Genomic DNA, 23,954 nt, shown 5'->3' with positions numbered 1-23,954 from the left:
GACAGTTATTTAATCAGTCAGTCAGTTATTTAATCAGCCAGTCAGTTATTTAATCAGTCAGTCAGCCAGTCAGTTATTTAATCAGTCAGTCAGACAGTCAGTTATTTAATCAGTCAGTCAGCCAGTCAGTTATTTAATCAGCCAGTCAGCCAGTCAGTTATTTAATCAACCAGTCAGTCAGTTATTTAATCAGTCAGTCAGACAGTCAGTTATTTAATCAGTCAGTCAGACAGTCAGTTATTTAATCAGTCAGCCAGTAAATTATTTAATCAGTCAGACAGTCAGTTATTTAATCAGTCAGTCAGCCAGTCAGTTATTTAATCAGCCAGTCAGCCAGTCAGTTATTTAATCAACCAGTCAGTCAGTTATTTAATCAGTCAGTCAGACAGTCAGTTATTTAATCAGTCAGTCAGACAGTCAGTTATTTAATCAGTCAGCCAGTAAATTATTTAATCAGTCAGACAGTCAGTTATTTAATCAGTCAGTCAGCCAGTCAGTTATATAATCAGCTAGTCAGTTATGTAATCAGTCAGCCAGTCAGTTATTTAATCAGCCAGCCAGTCAGTTATTTAATCAGCCAGCCAGTCAGTTATTTAATCAGTCAGTCAAACAGCCAGTTATTTAATCAGTCAGTCAGATAGCCAGTTATTTAATCAGTCAGTCAGTAATTTAATCAGTCAGTCAGTCATTTAATCAGCCAGTCAGTTATTTAATCAGTCAGTCAGTTATTTAATCAGTCAGTCAGTAATTTAATCAGTCAGTCAGTCATTTAATCAGCCAGTCAGTTATTTAATCAGTCAGTCAGTCAGTTATTTAATCAGCCAGCCAGACAGTCAGTTATTTAATCAGTCAGTCAGTTAGTCCTTTTCTTATGTCGTGTTGAGTCTCTACATCTCGTTCACCCAACCGGACAATGTTTCAAGATAACAGGTTTGTTCTGACATCAAGTTGACATGTTCACACGAGCACCAAGGCACACACACACACACACACAGGCACACACACACAGACACACACACACACACACACTGAATGGGTGACTCCACTGTGTAGACGGACATGTAGGTCCTTTGAAGAGCTCTCACCAGTGTCTCCTATACACCTGTCAGTTAAGACTATGATCACAGGACAGATGAAAGGATTTTAACTTCAAAGAGGGCGAGCCACAACCGGTCACTGGTCTTAGGGAGAGAGAACACATGCAGAAATACTCCTTCCCTCCTGAAGTGTACACTCCTTCCCACACATCTAAATGGCAAATGGGCTAGTGGGAGTTTCCACTATGTTTCTGATACCAGTCATCTCCTTTCAAACCAGGGAAGTGAACAAGTGCACACTTCAGGAGATGTTATTGGGACGGACGACAGGAGGGACGGACGCTGCCTCACTAACTCATTCACTAGGGGAACAAGACGTCTGAGCGCACGCACGCACGCACACACACACACAAACACACACACACACACACACACACACACACAGTGACTAGTGTAAACTCTGATGTGGTAGTCTGTGGTAGACAAGGCTCACATCACTGTCTGTCATTATCATCTTTTCAGGAGCAAGCTAATGGTACACTACTTCTAGTGGGACCACACCCTTTACTAGACTCATAGTGGAGGACACACCCTTTACTAGACTCCTAGTGGGGGGACACACCCTTTACTAGACTACTAGTGGGGGGGACACACCCTTTACTAGACTCCTAGTGGGACCACACCCTTTACTAGACTCCTAGTGGGACCACACCCTTTACTAGACTCCTAGTGGGACCACATCCTTTACTAGACTCCTAGTGGGACCACACCCTTTACTAGACTCCTAGTGGGACCACACCCTTTACTAGACTCCTAGTGGGACCACACCCTTTACTAGACTCCTAGTGGGGACACACCCTTTACTAGACTCCTAGTGGGACCACACCCTTTACTAGACTCCTAGTGGGGGGGGGCACACCCTTTACTAGACTCCTAGTGGGGGGGAGGCACACCCTTTACTAGAATCCCAGTGGGGGGACACACCCTTTACTAGACTCCTAGTGGGACCACACCCTTTACTAGAATCCTAGTGGGACCACACCCTTTACTAGACTCCTAGTGGGACCACACCCTTTACTAGACTCCTATTGGGGGGGGGGGGGGGGGGGACACACCCTTTACTAGACTCCTAGTGGGGGGACACACCCTTTACTAGACTCCTAGTGGGACCACACCCTTTACTAGACTCCTAGTGGGACCACACCCTTTACTAGAATCCTAGTGGGGGGACACACCCTTTACTAGACTCCTAGTGGGGGAGGCACACCCTTTACTAGACTCCTAGTGGGACCACACCCTTTACTAGACTCCTAGTGGGGGGACACACCCTTTACTAGACTCCTAGTGGGACCACACCCTTTACTAGACTCCTATTGGGCGGGGGCACACCCTTTACTAGACTCCTAGTGGGACCACACCCTTTACTAGACTCCTAGTGGGACCACACCCTTTACTAGACTCCTAGTGGGACCACACCCTTTACTAGACTCCTAGTGGGACCACACCCTTTACTAGACTCCTAGTGGGACCACACCCTTTACTAGACTCCTATTGGGGGGGGGGGACACACACACACACACCCTTTACTAGACTCCTAGTGGGGGGACACACCCTTTACTAGACTCCTAGTGGGACCACACCCTTTACTAGACTCCTAGTGGGACCACACCCTTTACTAGACTCCTAGTGGGGGGACACACCCTTTACTAGACTCCTAGTGGGGGAGGCACACCCTTTACTAGACTCCTAGTGGGACCACACCCTTTACTAGACTCCTAGTGGGGCCACACCCTTTACTAGACTCCTAGTGGGGGGACACACCCTTTACTAGACTCCTAGTGGGGGAGGCACACCCTTTACTAGACTCCTAGTGGGACCACACCCTTTACTAGACTCCTAGTGGGACCACACCCTTTACTAGACTCCTAGTGGGACCACACCCTTTACTAGACTCCTAGTGGGACCACACCCTTTACTAGACTCCTAGTGGGACCACACCCTTTACTAGACTCCTATTGGGACCACACCCTTTACTAGACTCCTAGTGGGGACACACCCTTTACTAGACTCCTAGTGGGGCCACACCCTTTACTAGACTCCTAGTGGGGGGGCAACATACTAGACTCCTAGTGGTGGGACCACACCCTTTACTAGACTCCTAGTGGTGGGACCACACCCTTTACTAGACTCCTAGTGGGGGGACCACACCCTTTACTAGACTCCTAGTGGGGGGACACACCCTTTACTAGACTCCTAGTGGGGGGACACACCCTTTACTGGACTCCTATTGGGACCACACCCTTTACTAGACTCCTAGTGGGACCACACCCTTTACTAGACTCCTAGTGGGGGGACACACCCTTTACTAGACTCATAGTGGGGCCACACCCTTTACTAGACTCCTAGTGGGGGGGACACACCCTTTACTAGACTCCTAGTGGGACCACACCCTTTACTAGACTCATAGTGGGGCCACACCCTTTACTAGACTCATAGTGGGGCCACACCCTTTACTAGACTCCTAGTGGGGGGACACACCCTTTACTAGACTCCTAGTGGGACCAGACCCTTTACTAGACTCCTAGTGGGGACACACACCCTTTACTAGACTCCTAGTGGGGGGACACACCATTTACTAGACTCATAGTGGGGCCACACCCTTTACTAGACTCATAGTGGGGGGACACACCCTTTACTAGACTCATAGTGGGGCCACACCCTTTACTAGACTCCTAGTGGGGGGACACACCCTCTACTAGACTCCTATTGGGACCACACCCTTTACTAGACTCCTAGTGGGACCACACCCTTTACTAGACTCCTAGTGGGACCACACCCTTTACTAGACTCCTAGTGGGACCACACCCTTTACTAGACTCCTAGTGGGGCCACACCCTTTACTAGACTCCTAGTGGGACCACACCCTCTACTAGACTCCTAGTGGGGGGACCACACCCTTTACTAGACTCCTAGTGGGACCACACCCTTTACTAGACTCCTAGTGGGACCACACCCTTTACTAGACTCCTAGTGGGACCACACCTTTACCCTTTACTAGACTCCTAGTGGGGGGACCACACCCTTTACTAGACTCCTAGTGGGGGGACCACACCCTTTACTAGACTCCTAGTGGGACCACACCCTTTACTAGACTCCTAGTGGGACCACACCCTTTACTAGACTCCTAGTGGGACCACACCCTTTACTAGACTCCTATTGGGGGGGGGGGACACACACACACACCCTTTACTAGACTCCTAGTGGGGGGACACACCCTTTACTAGACTCCTAGTGGGACCACACCCTTTACTAGACTCCTAGTGGGACCACACCCTTTACTAGAATCCTAGTGGGGGGACACACCCTTTACTAGACTCCTAGTGGGGGAGGCACACCCTTTAATAGACTCCTAGTGGGGCCACACCCTTTACTAGACTCCTAGTGGGACCACACCCTTTACTAGACTCCTTTTGGGACCACACCCTTTACTAGACTCCTAGTGGGGACACACCCTTTACTAAACTCCTAGTGGGGCCACACCCTCTACTAGACTCCTAGTGGGGGACACACCCTTTACTAGACTCCTAGTGGGACCACACCCTTTACTAGACTCCTAGTGGGGCCACACCCTTTACTAGACTCCTAGTGGGACCACACCCTTTACTAGACTCCTAGTGGGGACACACCCTTTACTAGACTCCTAGTGGGGGGGCAACATCCTTTACTAGACTCCTAGTGGTGGGACCACACCCTTTACTAGACTCCTAGTGGGGGGACCACACCTTTACTAGACTCATAGTGGGGCCACACCCTTTACTAGACTCCTAGTGGGGGGACACACCCTTTACTAGACTCCTAGTGGGACCAGACCCTTTACTAGACTCCTAGTGGGGACACACACCCTTTACTAGACTCATAGTGGGGCCACACCCTTTACTAGACTCCTAGTGGGGGGACACACCCTTTACTAGACTCCTAGTGGGACCACACCCTTTACTAGACTCCTAGTGGGACCACACCCTTTACTAGAATCCTAGTGGGGGGACACACCCTTTACTAGACTCCTAGTGGGGGAGGCACACCCTTTACTAGACTCCTAGTGGGACCACACCCTTTACTAGACTCCTAGTGGGGCCACACCCTTTACTAGACTCCTAGTGGGGGGACACACCCTTTACTAGACTCCTAGTGGGGGGACACACCCTTTACTAGACTCCTAGTGGGGGGACACACCCTTTACTAGACTCCTAGTGGGGACACACCCTTTACTAGACTGCTAGTGGGACCACACCCTTTACTAGACTCCTAGTGGGGACACACCCTTTACTAGACTCCTAGTGGGGGGACACACCCTTTACTAGACTCCTAGTGGGGGGACACACCCTTTACTAGACTCCTAGTGGGGGGGACACACCCTTTACTAGACTCCTAGTGGGGGGACACACCCTTTACTAGACTCCTAGTGGGGGGACACACCCTTTACTAGACTCCTATTGGGACCACACCCTTTACTGGACTCCTAGTGGGGGGGGACACACCCTTTACTAGACTCCTAGTGGGACCACACCCTTTACTAGACTCATAGTGGGGCCACACGCTTTACTAGACTCATAGTGGGGCCACACCCTTTTCTAGACTCCTAGTGGGGGGACACACCCTTTACTAGACTCATAGTGGGGCCACACCCTTTACTAGACTCCTAGTGGGGGGACACACCCTCTACTAGACTCCTAGTGGGGGGACACACCCTTTACTAGACTCATAGTGGGACCACACCCTTTACTAGAATCCTAGTGGGGGGACACACCCTTTACTAGACTCCTAGTGGGGGGACCACACCCTTTACTAGACTCCTAGTGGGGGGGACACACCCTTTACTAGACTCCTAGTGGGACCACACCCTTTATTAGACTCCTAGTGGGGACACACACCCTTTACTAGACTCCTAGTGGGGGGACACACCCTTTACTAGACTCATAGTTGGACCACACCCTTTACTAGACTCATAGTTGGACCACACCCTTTACTAGACTCCTAGTGGGACCACACCCTTTACTAGACTCCTAGTGGGACCACACCCTTTACTAGACTCCTAGTGGGGGGACACACCCTTTACTAGACTCATATTGGGGGGAGGCACACCCTTTACAAGACTCCTAGCGGGGGGGACACACCCTTTACTGATCGGCTTGACTCTTGGCCGACGTTAAAACTATCATTCTGATCTCATGGACGGTCCTAGCATTGAAAGCTCCGTTTGTGAATTTGAACAAGTCTAATGTCAGAGTGGTTCCATTCCTCCAGCCCCATCACTCAGCTGTTTACCAAAACAGTGGGGGGGGGTTTCCTCTTTGTTGTTGTTTGAACTGCAGATTGTAAATCACCTTTAGCCGACATCCACAACATTTAACTTGAATCCGATCTCCATAAACAATCACAAAAAAATTGCCTTTAAAAGTCAAGTGCAGTCTGCTTGTTGACAATGTGCCTTTAAAAGTCAAGTGCAGTCTGCTTGTTGACAACGTGCCTTTAAAAGTCAAGTGCAGTCTGCTTGTTGACAATGTGCCTTTAAAAGTCAAGTGCAGTCTGCTTGTTGACAATGTGCCTTTAAAAGTCAAGGGCAGTCTGCTTGTTGACAATGTGCCTTTAAAAGTCAAGTGCAGTCTGCTTGTTGACAATGTGCCTTTAAAAAGTCAAGTGCAGTCTGCTTGTCGACAACGTGCCTTTAAAAAGTCAAGGGCAGTCTGCTTGTTGACAATGTGCCTTTAAAAGTCAAGTGCAGTCTGCTTGTTGACAATGTGCCTTTAAAAAGTCAAGTGCAGTCTGCTTGTCGACAACGTGCCTTTAAAAAGTCAAGTGCAGTCTGCTTGTTGACAATGTGCCTTTAAAAAGTCAAGTGCAGTCTGCTTGTTGACAATGTGCCTTTAAAAAGTCAAGTGCAGTCTGCTTGTCGACAATGTGCCTTTAAAAGTCAAGTGCAGTCTGCTTGTCGACAATGTGCCTTTAAAAAGTCAAGTGCAGTCTGCTTGTTGACAACGTGCCTTTAAAAAGTCAAGTGCAGTCTGCTTGTTGTTGGTTGGTATATAATACCACTGTCTTCTGTCATAGATGAACAGGGTTGATATATAATACCACTGTCTTCTATCATAGATGAACAGGGTTGATATATAATACCACTGTCTTCTATCATAGATGAACGGGGTTGGTATATAATACCACTGTCTTCTGTCATAGATGAACAGGGTTGGTATATAATACCACTGTCTTCTGTCATAGATGAACAGGGTTGGTATATAATACCACTGTCTTCTGTCATAGATGAACAGGGTTGGTATATAATACCACTGTCTTCTGTCATAGATGAACAGGGTTGGTATATAATACCACTGTCTTCTGTCATAGATGAACAGGGTTGGTATATAATACCACTGTCTTCTGTCATAGATGAACAGGGTTGGTATATAATACCACTGTCTTCTATCATAGATGAACAGGGTTGGTATATAATACCACTGTCTTCTGTCATAGATGAACAGGGTTGATATATAATACCACTGTCTTCTATCATAGATGAACAGGGTTGGTATATAATACCACTGTCTTCTGTCATAGATGAACAGGGTTGATATATAATACCACTGTCTTCTATCATAGATGAACAGGGTTGGTATATAATACCACTGTCTTCTATCATAGATGAACAGGGTTGGTATATAATACCACTGTCTTCTATCATAGATGAACAGGGTTGGTATATAATACCACTGTCTTCTGTCATAGATGAACAGGGTTGGTATATAATACCACTGTCTTCTGTCATAGATGAACAGGGTTGAGATATAATACAGTCTTCTATCATAGATGAACAGGGACTCCTGGTGCCAAGACACCGACTGACTGCTCTCTATGAAAACAACTGACTTTCTACAAGTTCTGTCCATTTTTAAAGCAGCTGCAGCAGAACGGTTTCTTTCCAAAGTGAACTCCCTGGTGGAGTTTTAGATAACCTGACAACGTTTCTCTCCAGAGTGAACTCCCTGGTGGAGTTTTAGATAACCTGACTACGTTTCTCTCCAGAGTGAACTCCCTGGAGGAGTTTTAGATAACATGACTACGTTTCTCTCCAGAGTGAACTCCCTGGTGGAGTTTTAGATAACCTGACAACGTTTCTCTCCAGAGTGAACTCCCTGGTGGAGTTTTAGATAACCTGACAACGTTTCTCTCCAGAGTGAACTCCCTGGTGGAGTTTTAGATAACCTGACAACGTTTCTCTCCAGAGTGAACTCCCTGGTGGAGTTTTAGATAACCTGACAACGTTTCTCTCCAGAGTGAACTCCCTGGAGGAGTTTTAGATAACATGACTACGTTTCTCTCCAGAGTGAACTCCCTGGTGGAGTTTTAGATAACCTGACAACGTTTCTCTCCAGAGTGAACTCCCTGGTGGAGTTTTAGATAACCTGACAACGTTTCTCTCCAGAGTGAACTCCCTGGTGGAGTTTTAGATAACCTGACAACGTTTCTCTCCAGAGTGAACTCCCTGGTGGAGTTTTAGATAACCTGACAACGTTTCTCTCCAGAGTGAACTCCCTGGTGGAGTTTTAGATAAAAATCCACATCACTACTGTTGTCAGGTTGCACATTTTTTATTTTATTTGTGAACGACTCATTTTACGGACTCGTTTTTCTGAGTGACTCGTTCATTTTAGTTGTTCGTTTGACCTGCTGGCCGCATTGAGTCCTACTATAGGATTGACACACGCAACCCTCCTCCTCTTCCGGCTCCAGAGAAGTGCTCTGACCAACAGCTGTCTGTCATATACCCAGGCAGGAAAAAGGTACACCTGCAGAGATCGCAGTGAACAAAAAGACATGTTTAGATCTGATAATTCTTGCACCATGCGTTCAGTTAATACAGTTATTTATTTAACATTTATTTAACTCGGTAAATCAGTTAAGAACAAATTCTTATTTTCAATAACGGCCTACCGGGGAACAGTGGGTTAACTGGTCTAGGAACAGTGGGTTAACTGCCTTGTTCAGGGGCAGAACGACAGATTTGTACCTTGTCGGCTCGGGGATTCGCTCTTGCAACCTTCCGGTTACTGGCCCAACGCTTTAACCACTAGGCTACCTGCCGCCCCTACACTCTAACCACTAGGCTACCTGCCGCCCCTACACTCTAACCACTAGGCTACCTGCCACCTCTACACTCTAACCACTAGGCTACCTGCCGCCCCTACACTCCAACCACTAGGCTACCTGCCACCCCTACACTCTAACCACTAGGCTACCTGCCGCCCCTACACTCTAACCACTAGGCTACCTGCCGCCCCTACACTCTAACCACTAGACTACCTGCCGCCTCTACACTCTAACCACTAGGCTACCTGCCGCCCCTACACTCTAACCACTAGGCTACCTGCCGCCCCTACACTCTAACCACTAGGCTACCTGCCGCCCCTACACTCTAACCACTAGGCTACCTGCCGCCCCTACACTCTAACCACTAGGCTACCTGCCGCCCCTACACTCTAACCACTAGGCTACCTGCCACCCCTACACTCTAACCACTAGGCTACCTGCCACCCCAACACTCTAACCACTAGGCTACCTGCCACCTCTACACTCTAACCACTAGGCTACCTGCGGCCCGACACTCTAACCACTAGGCTACCTGCCGCCCCTACACTCTAACCACTAGGCTACCTGCCGCCCCTACACTCTAACCACTAGGCTACCCTGCCACCTCTACACTCTAACCACTAGGCTACCTGCCGCCCCTACACTCTAACCACTAGGCTACCCTGCCACCTCTACACTCTAACCACTAGACTACCCTGCCACCTCTACACTCTAACCACTAGACTTCCTGCCACTCCAGACTCATTAATAATTGAATGTTATGATGATACACAGCTTGTAGAACCAAAACATACCACCGCCTCTGCTCAACAAACTGGAACACAAATCGATTTGGGGGTGCTGCAGTTTGTGAATTATATTGTGCATATTAACCCTCACAGCCGTCAAGCCTCTGTAACGACTCGACGGAATGCCTTGGCAATCTAGTCAGGCCGTACCTAGACCTCCTTCCACAAGGTATCAATAAATAATATCTTCTGTATGTATGGCAACCACAAATGTACATTGCTTAAAGCCACTTTTACAAATGACGACGCCAATAAGCCCCTTATTGTGAACGAGAGGCTTATAGAATCATTTCATCATTCACCGGTAGGGGGGGTCCTGCGTGCTCTGGGCATTACTGACTCGCAAGAAATTAGTCGAAAGAGGAGTTTATTTATTTATTTAAATGAGTCAAAGATCAGAGTCTGTAAAAAGAGCCAAACTTCCCATCACTACAATGCAAAATATTTCCCACAAACAGAACACTGGTGGGGTTTCTCTCCAGTGTGTATTTTCTGGTGAACTTTAAGAGAACCCAACGACATAAAGAAATCTCCACAAACAGAGCACGGATGCCTTCTTTCTTCATGTGTGGTCCTCATGTGGTCTCTCAGGGTTTTCGTCGTTGGGAAGCGTTTGCCACAATCGCTGCAGAGGCACGATGGATTCTCTGATTGGTCGGTCTCTGGTTTCTCTCCCAAGTAAAGATGTTTTAGTTCATTTGACGGCATAAGGGAACTGACACAAAGAGGACACTTATATGGATTCTCTCCTTTGTGAGTTCTCATATGCCTCGTCAGAACCGTCTTGTTTTGGAAACATTTGCCACACGCTTTGCAGGTATATGATTTCTCCCCTGTGTGCATTCTCATGTGCAGTCTCAGGCTAATGTTATGACTGAAACATTTGCTACATTCTTTGCAGCTATTAGATTTCTCCCCTGTGTGCGTCATCATGTGTTTAACCAGGAGAGATTTGATGGGGAAACGTTTGTTGCATTGAGTACATCCGTGAAGATTCTCTCCACCACTGTGAGTCATCATATGCAGTCTCAGGCTAATTTTATGACGGAAACATTTACCGCATTCCTGGCAACAAAACGATTTCTCTCCTGTGTGAATTTTCATGTGCATTCTCAGGTTACTGTTAACAGAAAAACATTTGCCACATTCTTCGCAGCTGTACGGTTTCACCCCTGTGTGAGTTCTCATGTGCAGTCTCAGGCTAATGTTATGACTGAAACATCTGTCACATTCGCTACAGCTAAAAGGTTTCTCCCCTGTGTGCGTTCTCATGTGTTTAACCAGTTCTGACTTGACAGGGAAGCGTTTGTTGCATTGTGTGCAGCCGTGCGGTTTCTCTCCACTGTGAGTTCTCTCGTGGCGTTTTAGAATGGTTGTTGAAGTAAAGCACTTTTCACACACGGAACACTTAAAAGGTTTCTCCCCTGTGTGAGTCCTCACGTGCTCTTCTAAGCCCGTCTTTGTCCTGTAGCACTTGACACAATCATTGCAGCGATACGATTTCTCGTCGGTGTGAATTTTCTTGTGTTGTTTAAGGTTGTACTTTGATTTAAAGTGTTTTCCACATGTTGGACACTGGTATCGTTGATCTTCAGTGTGAATTCTCTGATGTTTCTTTAGGTCTTTCCCTGATTTAAAGTGTTTTTCACATGTCGGACACTGGTATCGTTGATCTTCAGTGTGAATTCTCTGATGTTTCTTTAGGTCTTTCCCTGATTTAAAGTGTTTTTCACATGTCGGACACTGGTATCGTTGATCTTCAGTGTGAATTCTCTGATGTTTCTTTAGGCCTTTCCCTGATTTAAAGTGTTTTTCACATGTCGGACACTGAAACGGTTTCTCTCCCGTGTGAATTCTCTGGTGAATCTCTAGCTCTTTCGCTGATTTAAAGTGTTTTCCACATGTCGGACACTGACTGGATTTCTCTACGCTGTGGCATCTCATATGAGTTTTCAGATGGTTTGGCAGTTTAAAAGGTTTACTGCACACGTGGCACGTAGGCGATTCCTCCTCTGTGTGATTCTTCATATGTTTCTTCCATTGTCGCAACAAGTTAAACGATTGGCCACATTTCTTGCAGTGATGATTACTTTCAGTTGAGTGAATTCTCTGATGCGTTTTTAAACCGCCTCGTGTCTTATAGCGTTTACCGCACACAGGACATTTGAACGGCTTCCTGTTTGTGTGAGACTTCAACGGTTCTTTCAGCTCACTGGTTTTCTTGGCCTCAGTGCGGACTTGAGAGCTTTGTCCTGTCTCTGCCTGTGCCCTCCTTGATTTGAGGGTCTTTGACACAGGCTCCTCGCTCTCATCCTCATCCACACTTACAATGATTTCACTGTGAGCTGCCGAACAGTCTGGATTTACTGCAGAGAGGAGCAGAGAGTCACTGGTTGGTTCTGATACTCTGTAGTCCTCTCCATTAGGTTCTGTTTGGATCTGTTCAGTTGTGTTGGTGGGTAGAGAGTCCCTCTCTCTCTCTCTGTCCTGATCAGAGTACTTTTCCACACAGGGAGGAGCAGTAAATATGAACTCTACAACATCTGTGGAATCAGACTCAAGTCTGTGAAGCTGCTCTTCCTCCCGACTCGTCCCGAGTTCCTCCTGACTCGTCCCGAGTTCCTCCTGTTCCTCTTTAATCTGTGAGGGCTCTGTGTCCTGCTGCCCCAGACTGGGGCTCCACTCCTGCTCACAGTGCTGCTGCTCAGGGGGAACCTCCTCTTCAGGGACAGTTAGCTGCTGGGGGTCTGGAGAGAAGGAGACGGAATAATTAGCCAGTTAGACAAAAACAAAGACATTTCATATTTATCCAAATACACTCGTGTGTCTACGCTCTGCTGAGGCTAGAGGGATATCATACAGCATTTAGTAGTGAATCTAGCTGGGAGGTTGGCTGCTCTTTGCTTTGGCCACAATGACAAATGCCAATGGATGAAAGGCCTTAGCTAGATATCTACTTACATTAGGCTACATCACATCCCAGAGGGCTTAGCTAGATATCTACTTACATTAGGCTACATTACATCCCAGAGGGCTTAGCTAGATATCTACTTACATTAGGCTACATCACATTCCAGAGAGCTTAGCTACTTACATTAGGCTACATTACATCCCAGAGGGCTTAGCTAGATATCTACTTACATTAGGCTACATCACATCCCAGAGGGCTTAGCTAGATATCTACTTACATTAGGCTACATTACATCCCAGAGGGCTTAGCTAGATATCTACTTACATTAGGCTACATTACATCCCAGAGGGCTTAGCTAGATATCTACTTACATTAGGCTACATCACATCCCAGAGGGCTTAGCTAGATATCTACTTACATTAGGCAACATTACATCCCAGAGGCCTTAGCTACTTACATTAGGCTACATTACATCCCAGAGGGCTTAGCTACTTACATTAGGCTACATTACATCCCAGAGGGCTTAGCTACTTACATTAGGCTACATCACATCCCAGAGGGCTTAGCTACTTACATTAGGCAACATTACATCCCAGAGGCCTTAGCTACTTACATTAGGCTACATTACATCCCAGAGGCCTTAGCTACTTACATTAGGCTACATTACATCCCAGAGGGCTTAGCTACTTACATTAGGCTACATTACATCCCAGAGGGCTTAGCTACTTACATTAGGCTACATTACATCCCAGAGGCCTTAGCTACTTACATTAGGCTACATTACATCCCAGAGGGCTTAGCTACTTACATTAGGCTACATTACATCCCAGAGGGCTTAGCTACTTACATTAGGCTACATCACATCCCAGAGGGCTTAGCTAGATATCTACTTACATTAGGCTACATCACATCCCAGAGGGCTTAGCTAGATATCTACTTACATTAGGCTACATTACATCCCAGAGGGCTTAGCTAGATATCTACTTACATTAGGCTACATCACATCCCAGAGGGCTTAGCTAGATATCTACTTACATTAGGCTACATTACATCCCAGAGGGCTTAGCTAGACATCTACTTACGTTAGGCTACATCACATCCCAGAGGGCTTAGCTAGATATCTACTTACATTAGGCTACATCACATCCCAGAGGGCTTAGCTACTTGCATTAGGCTACATCACATCCCAGAGGGCTTAGCTAGATATCTACTTACATTAGGCTACATCACATCCCAGAGGGCTTAGCTACTTACATTAGGCTACATCACATCCCAGAGGGCTTAGCTAGATATCTACTTACGTTAGGCTACATCACATCCCAGAGGACTTAGCTAGATATCTACTTACATTAGGCTACATCACATCCCAGAGGGTTTAGCTAGATATCTACTTACGTTAGGCTACATTACATCCCAGAGGGCTTAGCTACTTACATTAGGCTACATCACATCCCAGAGGGCTTAGCTACTTACATTAGGCTACATCACATCCCAGAGGGTTTAGCTAGATATCTACTTAAATTAGGCTACATCACATCCCAGAGGCCTTAGCTAGATATCTACTTACATTAGGCTACATCACATCCCAGAGGGCTTAGCTAGATATCTACTTACATTAGGCTACATCACATTCCAGAGGGTTTAGCTACTTACATTAGGCTACATTACATCCCAGAGGGCTTAGCTAGATATCTACTTACATTAGGCTACATCACATTCCAGAGGGTTTAGCTAGATATCTACTTACATTAGGCTACATCACATCCCAGAGGGCTTAGCTAGATATCTACTTACATTAGGCTACATCACATCCCAGAGGGCTTAGCTAGATAGCTACTTACATTAGGCTACATTACATCCCAGAGGGCTTAGCTACTTACATTAGGCTACATCACATCCCAGAGGGCTTAGCTAGATATCTACTTACATTAAGCTACATTACATCCCAGAGGGCTTAGCTACTTACATTAGGCTACATCACATCCCAGAGGGCTTAGCTAGATATCTACTTACATTAGTCTACATCACATCCCAGAGGGCTTAGCTACTTACATTAGGCTACATCACATCCCAGAGGCCTTAGCTAGATATCTACTTACATTAGGCAACATCACATCCCAGAGGGCTTAGCTAGATATCTACTTACATTAGGCTACATCACATCCCAGAGGCCTTAGCTACTTACATTAGGCAACATCACATCCCAGAGGGCTTAGCTAGATATCTACTTACATTAGGCTACATTACATCCTTGAGGGCTTAGCTACTTGCATTAGGCTACATCACATCCCAGAGGGCTTAGCTAGATATCTACTTACATTAGGCTACATCACATTACTCTTATATGTGGTTGGCCAGCAACACACCACCCTGCATCTACTTACATTAGGCTACATCACAATACTCTTATATGTGGTTGGCCAGCAACACACCACCATGCATCTACTTACATTAGGCCACATCACAATACTCTTATATGTGGTTGGCCAGCATCTACCACCCTGCATCTACTTACATTAGGCCACATCACAATACTCTTATATGTGGTTGGCCAGCATCTACCACCCTGCATCTACTTACATTAGGCCACATCACAATACTCTTATATGTGGTTGGCCAGCATCTACCACCCTGCATCTACTTACATTAGGCCACATCACAATACTCTTATATGTGGTTGGCCAGCATCTACCACCCTGCATCTACTTACATTAGGCCACATCACAATACTCTTACATGTGGTTGGCCAGCAACACACCACCATGCATCCCACTGCTGGTTTACCACTCAAGCTAAGCAGGGTCGGTCCCTGGATGGGAGACCAGCTGGAAGTGGTGTTGGAGGAACAGGAGGAGGCACTGTTTCCTCTAGTCTAAAAAAAAAAAAATCCTGATGCCCCAAGGCAGTGATTGGGGACATTGCCCTGTGTAGGGTGCTGTCTTTCAGATGGGACGTTAAACAGGTATTCTAGCTTAACAGCTAACGGAAAGTCTGCTGAATAACACATTCCTTTAGATATTTTCATTTCAGATTCGCCATTATAATGTCCAACAGTCCAAGCCCACCGCCACAGGAAATGGAATTGTATTTAATTAACGTCTGGCTTCCCGCGGACTGTTCAGGTTTTTTTGCAAGGGAATTCAAAAGCAACACTAACGTAAATACGCCAATGCCAATTTGAATAGACAAAGCCATCGATCACGTGACACCGTTCATTCCTATGTGAAGACTCAATAGCGCATTTGAAGCCGGTTATGATGGCTTCTCATGTGGGAAACGGGGAACTCGGAAATATCCGACTTCAGTGCGTTCAAAACAACTGGGAACTCGATTTTTTTTTATGGTCATCTATTTCTAGAGCTCCGACTTTCCGATCACTGACGTCATGATTTGAACTCGTATTTTCCGAGTTTCCATTTGTTTTGAACGCGGCATTAAGATGCGACGTTTTCAGCTACTCCAGAGAGTGACGTTGCAGGCTAGCTCAGTGGTGCGCCCTCTCATTGAATTTGTCAAGCTGAGGTTCAACTGGGGTACTGCAGGCTGCCATTACCTACTAAATTGTCCTTAACTTGTGTACATCTGGAGTAATGCGTTTTCGAAATGTGTTTATTTATACGAGGATTTGGCATGTGGATAAGAGCGAGGAACCTGTGTAAAGACCCTCAAATCAAGGAGGGCACAGGCAGAGAAACGACAAAGCTCTCAAGTCTGCACTGAGGCCTAGAAAACCAGTGAGCTGAAAGAACCATTGAACTCTCACATTTCGAAATGTGTTTATTTACACGAAGATCGGTATTTTCCTATTCACTATAATGGGTTGTCTTGTTTTCAGCGAACAATGCCGGCAGTACCGCGGGCGGACTTGAAGTCCGTGCGGTAGCTTCCCTGGGAGGGGCATTCGTTCTCCCCTGAAATACACCAGCGTTGCTTAAAAACAGCTCATTCTAGTCATGCTGTGGGCTAAACTAGCTGCCCCTCTTTGGTGGTTATTTGTTACCCGTGTAAACCACCCCCTCTCGCTCTCTTTCAAGACCTATCTACGAACCTGCTCCCAACTCCAGAAGAAGCCTCCGTAGACGTTCAATCTCCTGCTTTGAACTGGAGAGCTCTTGTTCTATCGTCGTTTCCACCGCCGCCATTATCTCAACAGTCACTGCTGCTAGTGGCTCCTGGTACTGAGCTATCCTCCTTTCCTCGATCCCAAATATGTTCACGGCTGCCGATATTAATCGCTTGGCTATAAACACAGTCAACAACTGTGGTTTCGACATTTTGAAGAAACATTTATCTTGAGACTGTCGTCTATGGGTTTCTTCTTCTTTAAGGTTTACAGACTACATCCTAAAATGTCCATTGCCGCCACCTACTGGGTGGCGTAAAAACTGATACTTTAACCAAAAAATAAAATAATTATATATACAGTACCGGTCAAAAGTTTGGACACACCTACTCATTCAAGGGTTTTTCTTTATTTATTTTTTTACAATTTTCTACATTGTAGAAAAATAGTGAAGACATCAGAACTATGAAATAACACATATGGTATCATGTAGTAACCAAAAAAGTGTTAAACAAATCATATATTTTAGATCCTTCAAAGTAGCGAACCTTTGCCTTGATGACAGCTTTGCACACTCTTGACATTATCTCAACCAGCTTCATGAGGTAATCACCTGGAATGCATTTAAATGAACAGTTGTGCTTTGTTAAAAGTTAATTTCTGGAATTTCTTTCCTTCTTAATGTGTTTGAGCCAGTCTGTTGTGTTGTAACAAGGTATGGGTGGTATACAGAAGATAGCCCTATTTGGTAAAAGACCAAGTCCATATTATGGCAAGAACAGCTCAAATAAGCAAAGAGAAATGACAGCCCATCATTACTTTGAGACATGGTGAGTCAATATGGGAACATTTCAAGAACTTTAAAAGTTTCTTCAAGTGCAGACGTAAAAACCACCAAGCGCTATGATGAAACTGGCTCTCATGAGGACCTATTAAATAATAAGACAACTAGACTTAGCTTTTAAGTATTACTTACTAAAGAATTTCTAAATAAAACAAATTAAATGGATTTTAACACACTTGTGTGAAATCCTATGCCACTGTGATTATTATTATTTGACCATGCTGGTCATCTAGGAACGTTTCAACATCTTGACCATGTTCTGTTATAATCTCCATCCGGCACAGGCAGAAGAAGACTGGCCACCCCACATAGCCTGGTTCCTCTCTACCCAGTACAGCCAGAAGAGGACTGGCCACCCCTCATAGCCTGGTTTCTCTAGGTTTCTGCTTTTCTAGGGAGTTTTTCCCTAGCCACCGTGCTTCTACACCTGCATTGCTTGCTGTTTGGGGTTTTAGGCTGGGTTTCTGTACAGCACTTTGTGACATCAGCTGATGTACGAAGGCCTTTATAAATACATTTCATTGATCATCTTCTACCGAGGTAACTGTTGCCCCTTTTCTAAAAACAAAGTTTTGTGAAATAACAAAGAAAGTGTAAACTGTAGATATTGATTTCCCTTTATAGTTTATTGACCTACGCATAACCTTCATCCACATACCATTTATTTTCCAAACATTGCTTTCTTGTGTCAGCAATTAGACATTGATCTTAGGGGAGGGCTAGTTACCCCCCAGTACCCTAGGTAATAAACTGCGCTGCCTGTTGGATGCATAGACTAGAGCAGAAACCAGACATTATAATAGCCTATCTAGTAGACCCACTGAAATGAGAGATGCGCGTGGTTATTTGTTGCATAGCTACTTTGGGAACGTGAACTCATCCAGAAAAGGTGAGAAATGTATCATGCAGCGGTTATGATATATAGTGCCTTGGGAAAGTATTCAGACCCCTTGACTTTTTACACATTTTGTTACGTTACAGCCTTGTTCTACAGCCAATCTACACACAATACCCCGTAAGGACAAATCAACAACAGAAATGTCACATTTATACATAAGTGTTCAGACCCTTTACTCAGTACTTTGTTGAAGCACCTTTGGTAGCGATTACAGTCTAGTCTTCTTTGGTATGACACTACAAGCTTAGCACACCTGTATTTCTCCCATTCTTCTCTGCAGATCCTCTCAAGCTCTGTCAGGTTGGATGGGGAGCATCGCTGCACAGCTATTTTCAGGTCTCTCCAGAGATGTTTGATTGGGTTCAAGTCCGGGCTCTGACTGGGCCACTCAAGGACATTCAGAGACTTGTCCCGAAGCCACTCCTGCGTTGACTTGGCTGTGTGCTTAGGGTCGTCGTCCTATTGGAAGGTGAACCTTCGCCCCAGTCTGAGGTCCTGAGCGCTCTGGAGCAGGTTTTCATCAAAGCTCAATTTCGAGTCAAAAAGCAAAGGGGCTGAATACTTATGTAAATAAGGTATTTCTTTTCTGTTTTCATGTTGTCATTATGGGGTATTGTGACGTCATTGCGGGGTATTGTGATGTCATTATGGGGTATTGTGTGTATATTGATGTGTTTTTATTTTTTATTTAACCCATTTTAGAATAGGGCTGTAACGTAACAAAATGTGGAAAATGTCAAGCGGTCTGAGTACTTTCAGAATGCACTGTATGCATTATGTTTATAAATTACATTTAGTCTACTTGAGGCTTAAGTATTGAGACGCATAGTCGCAGGAAGTAGGGTTGCTGAAGCACCCTGAGAAATCGGAATAATAACAATAAACATATATATATATATAGATATATATATTCTATATAAAAATCTTCCTCACAAAAGTAGCACACTGGACCTTTACTAGTCCTGTATGAACGGACCGATATAGCCATCTGTAGCGAGGGCAAATCACTGCATCTTGTTATTATATTTACCTGTTTTTTGTTATGAATACGAGTTTAATCATATATTCTCAATTTACGCAAGGTTACTACTAATAGGCTATTTTTGCCTTTCTGCAAAGCAATAGATCTACTTCAACCACTGGAAACTGCACACGCAGGATCCGTCTAAAGTTCACGGGAGGATGAGCACGTCAAGTTCAGTTTTCATAAATGACTCGTGTGTGAAAACTGGCGCACTGATGTTTTGGGAGATATTTTGTGGGTATGCAACGTTTCTAAATGAGTCACCTGCGTCTCAATATGACTGACTCCAAGCTACAAATAATAATAATAATAATACAAACAAAAACAACCCAGAGACACTCAGGCACGAAAATGCCGTGATGCTAAAAATGGGTCTCGCCTGTCTTGTAATTCTATATCTATGTTGTTGCTAGAATTGTTTACTTGTATCCATAACAACAGAAGTTCAACAATGATTTAGAACGTCCGATATTGTGCTTCTTGGCTGGAGTTTGGGTAAGTACAAAACATTACCGAGAAGAAGAAGGTCTTTATTAGTTATTGTATGAAGCTATGCCATTACGTCATGCCATTATTCTTCACATGATAACATTTGGTTTAATAAATAATGTCCTTATAACGGCGTGTCTTATAATAAAATGAAGGATTTTATGTTTGTCAACAATGGTGGGGACTGTGTTTAGGCTTCAAATAGAAAATACAATTAATAATCACATTATTCTTTATTGCATTGCGATTTATTTCATGAAAATGTCGGGCTGTTACTGTACAGACAACCAGGTAGCCTGGGCCCTGGTCAAAAGTAGTGCACTATATAGGGAATAGGTTATCACTGGGCCCTGGTCAATAGTAGTGCACTATACAGGGAATAGGTTATCATTGGGCTCTGGTCAATAGTAGTGCACTATATAGGGTATCATTGGACCCTGGTCAAAAGTAGTGCACTATACAGGGAATAGGGTATCATTGGGCTCTGGTCAATAGTAGTGCACTATACACAGGGAATAGGTTATCATTGGGCTCTGGTCAATAGTAGTGCACTATATAGGGTATCATTGGACCCTGGTCAAAAGTAGTGCACTATACAGGGAATAGGATATCATTGGGCCCTGGTCAATAGTAGTGCACTATACAGGGAATAGGTTATCATTGGGCTCTGGTCAATAGTAGTGCACTATACAGGGAATAGGTTATCATTGGGCTCTGGTCAATAGTAGTGCACTATACAGGGAATAGGTTATCATTGGGCTCTGGTCAATAGTAGTGCACTATATAGGGAATAGGGTACGATTTGGGACTGAACCTTGATAGATAAATGATATGTTGTTTTCCAGGGGACTGGCCAGCAGTATGTCTAAGAACCGGGACACAGCTGTGGTGACAGTAGGCTTCGGCCAGGGTAGCAAGGTGGATAGTGTGCCCATGGGCAGCCGGATGACCCACATCCCAGAGAGCTTGACTGGGCAGCGGGGTCCAGGCAAACCCCAGTCTTCAGGCCCGAGGCATGGGCGTCTGATGCACCAGAGCACCCTGTCACTAGGGGACCCACAGGGATCTGGGACCAGCTACACGACCACACACACTCAGGTCAGGACTGTACCACAACCACACACACTCAGGTCAGGACTGTACCACTAGATGGTATTATAGAACTGTACCACAACCACACACACTCAGGACTGTACCACTAGATGGTATTATAGAACTGTACCTGTACCACACACACTCAGGACTGTACCACTAGATGGTATTATAGAACTGTACCTGTACCACACACACTCAGGACTGTACCACTAGATGGTATTATAGAACAGTACCACTACCACACACACTCAGGACTGTACCACTAGATGGTATTATAGAACTGTACCACTACAACACACACTCAGGACTGTACCACTAGATGGTATTATAGAACTGTACCTGTACCACACACACGTGTGTGTCTTTGGCATGACCTGTCCTGAGATCCTCTTCCTGGTTCTCTCCAGAGTTACTGTGGGCGGGAGGCCGACGGCCAACCTCTGGTCTTCTTTCCCCGAGATCCCGCCTACCCTTCCCAGCACACCAGTCAGCTGGACCTGAGTCACACATCCATCAGCCAATCACAGACACACAGCAGAGACATCCATAACCCCAAAGACATCATCCCGGTACGACCAAGTGTCATTCTGAATGGATGGATGAAGGACTGTCAGTTGAGCTTTATTTCATTCTGTGTTGTCTCAGTGCAACACGTCTGTTCATGTCCTCACTATAATTGTCAGAGGCAGCTGTCGTCAGTACTCAATGTCACCAGTAGAGGGTGCTGTAGCCTCAGAGGAAGGAACCCCCTGAACAACTGAATAGAATGGAACAGCTCTATTCATCTCCCTCTTTCCCACACCTCTCCATTCTCCCAACGACGTCTTCCTCTACTCATATCCCCTGTATCTCCCTCTACTCATATCCCCTGTATCTCCCTCTACTCATATCCCCTGTATCTCCCTCTACTCATATCCCCTGTATCTCCCTCTACTCATATCCCCTGTATCTCCCTCTACTCATATCCCCTGTATCTCCCTCTACTCATATCCCCTGTATCTCCCTCTACTCATATCCCCTGTATCTCCCTCTACTCATATCCCCTGTACCTCCCTCTACTCATATCCCCTGTACCTCCCTCTACTCATATCCCCTGTATCTCCCTCTACTCATATCCCCTGTATCTCCCTCTACTCATATCCCCTGTATCTCCCTCTACTCATATCCCCTGTATCTCCCTCTACTCATATCCCCTGTACCTCCCTCTACTCATATCCCCTGTACCTCCCTCTACTCATATCCCCTGTACCTCCCTCTACTCATATCCCCTGTACCTCCCTCTACTCATATCCCCTGTATCTCCCTCTACTCATATCCCCTGTATCTTTCTATTTCGCCCCCTGTTCTCCCTCACTGTCCCCCTAAACCCCTATTTTTATTTTCTCTCTCTGGCCACTTCTCCTCTATACTTCTACCCCCCCTTCTATCCTTCTACTCTCTGGCCCCTCTTCTATCCTTCTACCCCTCTCTCTCTGGCCCCTCTTCTATCCTTCTACCCCCTCTCTCTCTGGCCCCTCTTCTATCCTTCTACCCCCTCTCTCTCTGGCCCCTCTTCTATCCTTCTACCCCCTCTCTCTGGCCCTCTTCTATCCTTCTACCCCCTCTCTCCCCCCCCCCATATATCTTTCTCTCTCCAGTTCAATGTTCTTCATAGGCTGGGTCAGAGTAATTGGTCTCGTAATCGCGAGGGCGAGGCCATGAGAGAGGTGACCAATCCCAAGGAGCCCACCCCCTACTGGACGACCTATCGCAGTGAGCACAGGAGTCCTAGCCCCTCTCCCTCACCACACGACCCCACTGGTAGACCCACACTGTGGCATCAACATGATATACTGACAGGTAATACACACTGTTTTCTTCTTTCTTACATTTTCTCATGTAAACCCACAGTTTCCTGTACGAACCACAGCTGTTTGTGTGTGTACATGCGTTGTGTGTGTTTCAGGTGAGACCAGGACTCCAGCAGGTCCAGGTAACCCTAGGAGACAGTCTGGAGAGAGAGTCCTGTGGGCAACACGACGCTGGGAGACGGACTGCTGCTCCCTCCGACTCTACTAAACACACAATTCAACTGTACGTACACACACACACACACACACACACACAACCAACCAACTCTGACCCAACTGAGTGCAGTTCAGTCCAACAACAGTGAAATACAACCAAAACCAGTCCACTAACACTCCATCTAGTCAGAACAACTCCCTGCAATAAACACTTACTAATAAACCTGCTCCCTGAAGAGCACTGAACTGGCAGGTCTGGGCTGAGTGGTACAGCACTGAACTGGCAGATCTGGGCTGAGTGGTACAGCACTGAACTGGCAGGTCTGGGCTGAGTGGTACAGCACTGAACTGGCAGATCTGGGCTGAGTGGTACAGCACTGAACTGGCAGATCTGGGCTGAGTGGTACAGCACTGAACTGGCAGGTCTGGGCTGAGTGGTACAGCACTGAACTGGGCTGAGTGGTACAGCACTGAACTGGCAGATCTGGGCTGAGTGGTACAGCACTGAACTGGCAGATCTGGGCTGAGTGGTACAGCACTGAACTGGCTCATCTGGGCTGAGTGGTACAGCACTGAACTGGCAGGTCTGGGCTGAGTGGTACAGCACTGAACTGGGCTGAGTGGTACAGCACTGAACTGGCAGATCTGGGCTGAGTG

The 23,954-nt window shown here is 45.9% G+C and overlaps 2 protein-coding genes across 4 annotated transcripts; one reads left to right on the top strand and one right to left on the bottom strand.

The window, feature by feature from the left end:
• Positions 1–10,327: 10,327 nt before the first annotated feature.
• LOC118938372 (oocyte zinc finger protein XlCOF6-like) lies at positions 10,328–17,240 on the bottom strand. Of its 3 annotated transcripts, none has more exons than XM_036942085.1 (3): positions 16,927–17,240; positions 11,601–12,714; positions 10,328–11,516 (listed from the first exon to the last, which is right to left on the bottom strand). In XM_036942085.1, exons 1-3 carry the CDS (start codon positions 17,150–17,152, stop codon positions 10,397–10,399), a joined length of 2,460 nt encoding a protein of 819 aa, XP_036797980.1. In that variant the 5' UTR covers positions 17,153–17,240; the 3' UTR covers positions 10,328–10,396. The 3 variants fall into 3 exon arrangements, with proteins under 3 accessions (XP_036797980.1, XP_036797981.1, XP_036797979.1); XM_036942086.1 differs by having other exon boundaries at positions 11,685–12,714; XM_036942084.1 differs by having other exon boundaries at positions 10,328–12,714.
• A 3,720-nt stretch (positions 17,241–20,960) lies between these two features.
• Positions 20,961–23,501, top strand: LOC118938559. The gene is made up of 4 exons (XM_036942631.1): positions 20,961–21,294; positions 21,699–21,860; positions 22,929–23,130; positions 23,237–23,501. Exons 1-4 carry the CDS (start codon positions 21,028–21,030, stop codon positions 23,347–23,349), a joined length of 744 nt encoding a protein of 247 aa, XP_036798526.1. The 5' UTR covers positions 20,961–21,027; the 3' UTR covers positions 23,350–23,501.
• The last annotated feature ends 453 nt before the right edge of the window (positions 23,502–23,954 follow it).

This window comes from Oncorhynchus mykiss, chromosome 13 (assembly GCF_013265735.2).
Source record: "Oncorhynchus mykiss isolate Arlee chromosome 13, USDA_OmykA_1.1, whole genome shotgun sequence".
NCBI lineage: Eukaryota > Metazoa > Chordata > Actinopteri > Salmoniformes > Salmonidae > Oncorhynchus > Oncorhynchus mykiss.
The sequence above is the reverse complement of the archived record's forward strand: the minus strand, read 5'-3'. Positions and strand labels throughout refer to the sequence as shown.